Genomic DNA, 3,855 nt, shown 5'->3' on the forward strand with positions numbered 1-3,855 from the left:
TCCCAGCATGCCTCAGGACAGAGAAGACCAGCGCCATTACCCTTTGTTTGGGACACCTTGGAGAACGACTGCTTTCCCACCATTACTGACCTGTGGGAACCACCGTAACCCATCCGCTTATCTGGCTTTGGCATCACAAAGGAAACTGACTTTATTGCTCTAAAGGACTAGGCACATCTACTTCAAAGGGTACCCATGGAAACGGCATTCCACAAGTGACCACATGGCTCTCGTTTGATGTAGAATAGGAAAATCTGCATACTGCCCCCTTGCCCCTTCTAGGACGTCATCCCCTATCCGACCTATAGCTTGGAAGTATAGGAGGAACAGAGGATTTTATGGCCCTTAGGACAACCTCCAGAAAGCAGCTCTTAAAAGGAGAAGACGCAGCCATTGCTCTCTCTCTTGCGCCATGGATCTCTTGCTCTTGCTTTTTGCCTGCTTGGTTGCTCTCGTTCCCGGGAATCATGATTCCAGGAACGCGCACGTGGTCTGGCTTATCCAGCCCGTGTGCCTGCAGAGCCACCCGCCTCTCCTTGGCTGCCTTTCTTGGAAAGAGGAAATTTCTCCTTTTCGTTGGATCTCAGATGAGTATGAGTTTCCCCCCCCTTTTAACCCACTCATTGTATAGCTTTGATATGTTATCCTCTATGCTTATTGCTTTCTGTAAACTGTGTAAACTAAGGATATATTGTGAGACTGATCAAATGCATCTATTTGGAGTGCTTTAGTATTGCTTAGTAAAGACAAACATTCATTCACAACCCTAGAGTGTGTTGTTCATTCCTGGAGATGGGCTTGCTTGTTCTGATTAAAATCTCTGTATACAAAGACCTACCCGACTCACCCGGAACTATTCTCAAAACAGAACAGTTTCGATAACAGGCCGGCTCGCTCATCGGCTCGGCTGCTTCGTGTTCTCCTGGTCCCTCGCGACGGCCCGGCTCAGATGCGACTGTATCCCACCCTCGTCGTCACTATTGTGTAGTGGGTTGCTGCATGGATGGACGACAGACAACGACGTGGTGCATAGCACGCTTTATTAGGCACACAACAAGACAGGGGACAAACGGCCGGCAGGCCCACTATATACACTCCAGGGACACACCCCTGGACCCCGTTGGTGGGTTTGAATTCCCCGCCATGGTGCCCATTGGTTCCCTGACAGAGGGACTAGGAGCCTAGTCCCTATTGTCCTTTGGAATCAAGCTCAGGTAGTTCGCTGGCCCCCGGTGGCGACCAGCATACACAACACTTTCCTCATAGGGAAAGTGTTCCAACCCTTTTATCATTCGAGTTGCCCTTTTCAACGTCTAACAACACACCACAAGCTGAGAAGGAAAATGTTACCCGAGAGTTTATTCAGCAAGCAGGCTTCCCTTTGTCTTTGAAAGATCTGGAGACTTCTAGTTTCATACAGTGCCAGATCTCTACAGAGCAGTTGTGCATTCAGAAGAAGAAAAGGAGGAGGAAGAAGAAGAAGAAGAAGAAGAGTTGGATTTCTACCCCCCACCCTTCACTCGGAATCTCAGAGCGGTTTACAATCTCTGCTCTGAGAGCCAGTGTGGTGTACTAGTTAAGAGAGGGGACTCTAATCTGGAGAACCGGGTTGATTCCCCACTCCTCCATATGCAGCCAACTGGGTGACCTTGGGTCAGTCACAAGTTCTGTCAGAGGCGTTCTCTCAAGAGCTGTTGTCTCAGAGTTCTCTCAGCCCCACCTACCTCACAGAAGAAGAAGAAGAGATTGGATTTATACCCCGCCCTTCACTTGGCGTCTCTGAGCGGCTTACAAACTCCTTTCCCTTCCCCTCCCCACAACAGACACCCTGTGAGGTAGGTGGGGCTGAGAGAACTCTGAGACAACAGCTCTTGAGAGAACGCCTCTGACAGAACTTGTGACTGACCCAAGGTCACCCAGTTGGCTGCATATGGAGGAGTGGGGAATCAACCCGGTTCTCCAGATTAGAGTCCCCTCTCTTAACTAGTACACCACACTGGCTCTCAGAGCAGACTAGGAAAAGCAGGGTTTCTTAGGTGATAGTGATAGCATAAAATCTGCCTCAATTCTTTCTCTGACCATGATATTAGATATGCAATATTTTTTTCTCACGTTTTCATGTGTTCCTTGCAGCCACATGACAAGTTTTTTGAAAAGAGAGGTCAGACTGGATCAGAAGAGGACCGCAGGGCTGCTGCCTCTCCTCTGAGCAGTTTTCTCATGAAAAAACCACGCTGGGGAGGAGTTATTTTACCATTTTTGCCATTCATGTGCACAGATAACGCCATATGAAGTAGCAAAATTGCATGAAAAAACAGCTTGGGGAGAGAAAGGAGCCCTCCTCCCTTCCTCCCCATAAGGCATTCTGAGCCCATTTGAGCTCTTTTTTATTAAAAAGAACTTTCCTGCAGCTGCTGTGTGGCTGTGAGGAACATGTGAGAATGCGAAAAAAGAGTTAACATATAGCGCCACGCTCAGAGAACGCTAACGGAACGCAGAGACTCTGGAACAGTGAACTGAATAAATCAGAGTAGCGTATTTGATGAAATCTAAACTGATGATGGAGGAATGGATCGGGAAAAAATAAGCTGCTTTAAGGATTGCTGTTGGGTCATGATTCGCTGAACCGGGGAACGGCACAGAGCTTATATCGTTGTGGGGACATTATCAGGCCCCATATAGGCTCTAAGCTGACGTCCGTCACTCCTTCTGGCAGCTTGAAGGTGAATGCTCTCAGCAGGCTGGTGAAGAAGGTGAAGAGCTCCATCCTCGCCATCTCTTTCCCCAGGCACATACGGGCTCCTGCGAAAGCAAATACAGCCAGCAAGTGAGTAATAGCTCTACATATTCTCCAGTGTGTCTCCATATTATTCAGCAGCTCATGTGAGCAAGAAATCGAGTCTCCTTGAAGATAGCCCAAATTCACAGCTCAGCTTACTAAGTTTGGACTTTGGCATTTACCTGCGCCAAAGATCAGAAGTTCTTCTCTGTCCACGAATTTCCCATCTTTGTCCAAAAAATGATTTGGGTTGAACTTCCGAGGGGTCTCCCATATCTTGGGATCAAAAAGAATTGAGTGTACATCTGGAATAACCATGGTACCCTGCAAGGAAGAATCAGTTTGATTTAGAGTTGATCCACAACAGCACTTTCCGCTTTTGTCGCTCACTGTTTCGGTGCTCATCCTCTTGGAGTTCCAAAGATCCTCCTGGAATTCAGAATTCACGTCAAGAATAACATAAGAAGAGCCCTGCTGGATCAGACCGGTGGTCTGTCTAGTCCAGGATCCTGTTTCACACATTGGCCAGCTAGTTGTCCTGGAGGGCAAACAGGGCATGTTGCCTCCTGGCACTGGCATTCAGAGACTCACTGCCTTTACTCGCTGTGGCTAATGGCCCTTGAAGGACCACATCAATTTGTCTAATCTAGTTTTAAAGCCATCCATGCTTTGGCCATCACTGCACCTACTGGCAGCGAATTCCACCTTTCTATCACTTGCTGTATAAGATGCATTTCCTGAATGAAATCTGAAGTTGTGCCTGTGAATCTATCAACGCACCCTCAAAGAGCCTGTGCAGTTTGGAAAATGAAAAGAAAAAACGTGTATGCTTGGCAGTGGGTATGAAGGTAAAACTGAAGCTGAAGCAATCTATCTTATGCAATCCTGGGAAATTGCTTTGGCAATACGTTCTTCTTGAAACCAGAGCAAAACTGAAAAGACATTACGCCTGACTTTATTTCAGAACTTGAATTTGGTATATAACCAATGCCTGTTTGTGAAATCAGAACTTCTCAGTGCAGGAGGTTGTTGATGAGTGCTGCTTCTGCTTTGTCATTAAAACATTGATGGGGAAA

The 3,855-nt window shown here is 47.2% G+C and overlaps 1 protein-coding gene across 1 annotated transcript in view; it reads right to left on the reverse strand.

Annotated features, from left to right (window-relative positions):
• Positions 1-2,571: 2,571 nt before the first annotated feature.
• Positions 2,572-3,855, reverse strand: part of LOC107124068 (cytochrome P450 2C23-like) — a 38,100-nt gene continuing 36,816 nt past the window's right edge. Inside the window, exons 7-8 of the mRNA XM_015427455.1 lie at positions 2,962-3,103; positions 2,572-2,802 (exon numbers count right to left, since the gene is read on the reverse strand). Of these exons, the coding sequence (XP_015282941.1) occupies positions 2,612-2,802; positions 2,962-3,103 (333 nt within the window). The 3' untranslated portion in view covers positions 2,572-2,611. The remainder of the gene's footprint in view (positions 2,803-2,961; positions 3,104-3,855) is intronic.

This window comes from Gekko japonicus, unplaced genomic scaffold (genome assembly GCF_001447785.1).
Source record: "Gekko japonicus isolate JY-2015 unplaced genomic scaffold, Gekko_japonicus_V1.1 scaffold3059, whole genome shotgun sequence".
Lineage (NCBI taxonomy): Eukaryota > Metazoa > Chordata > Lepidosauria > Squamata > Gekkonidae > Gekko > Gekko japonicus.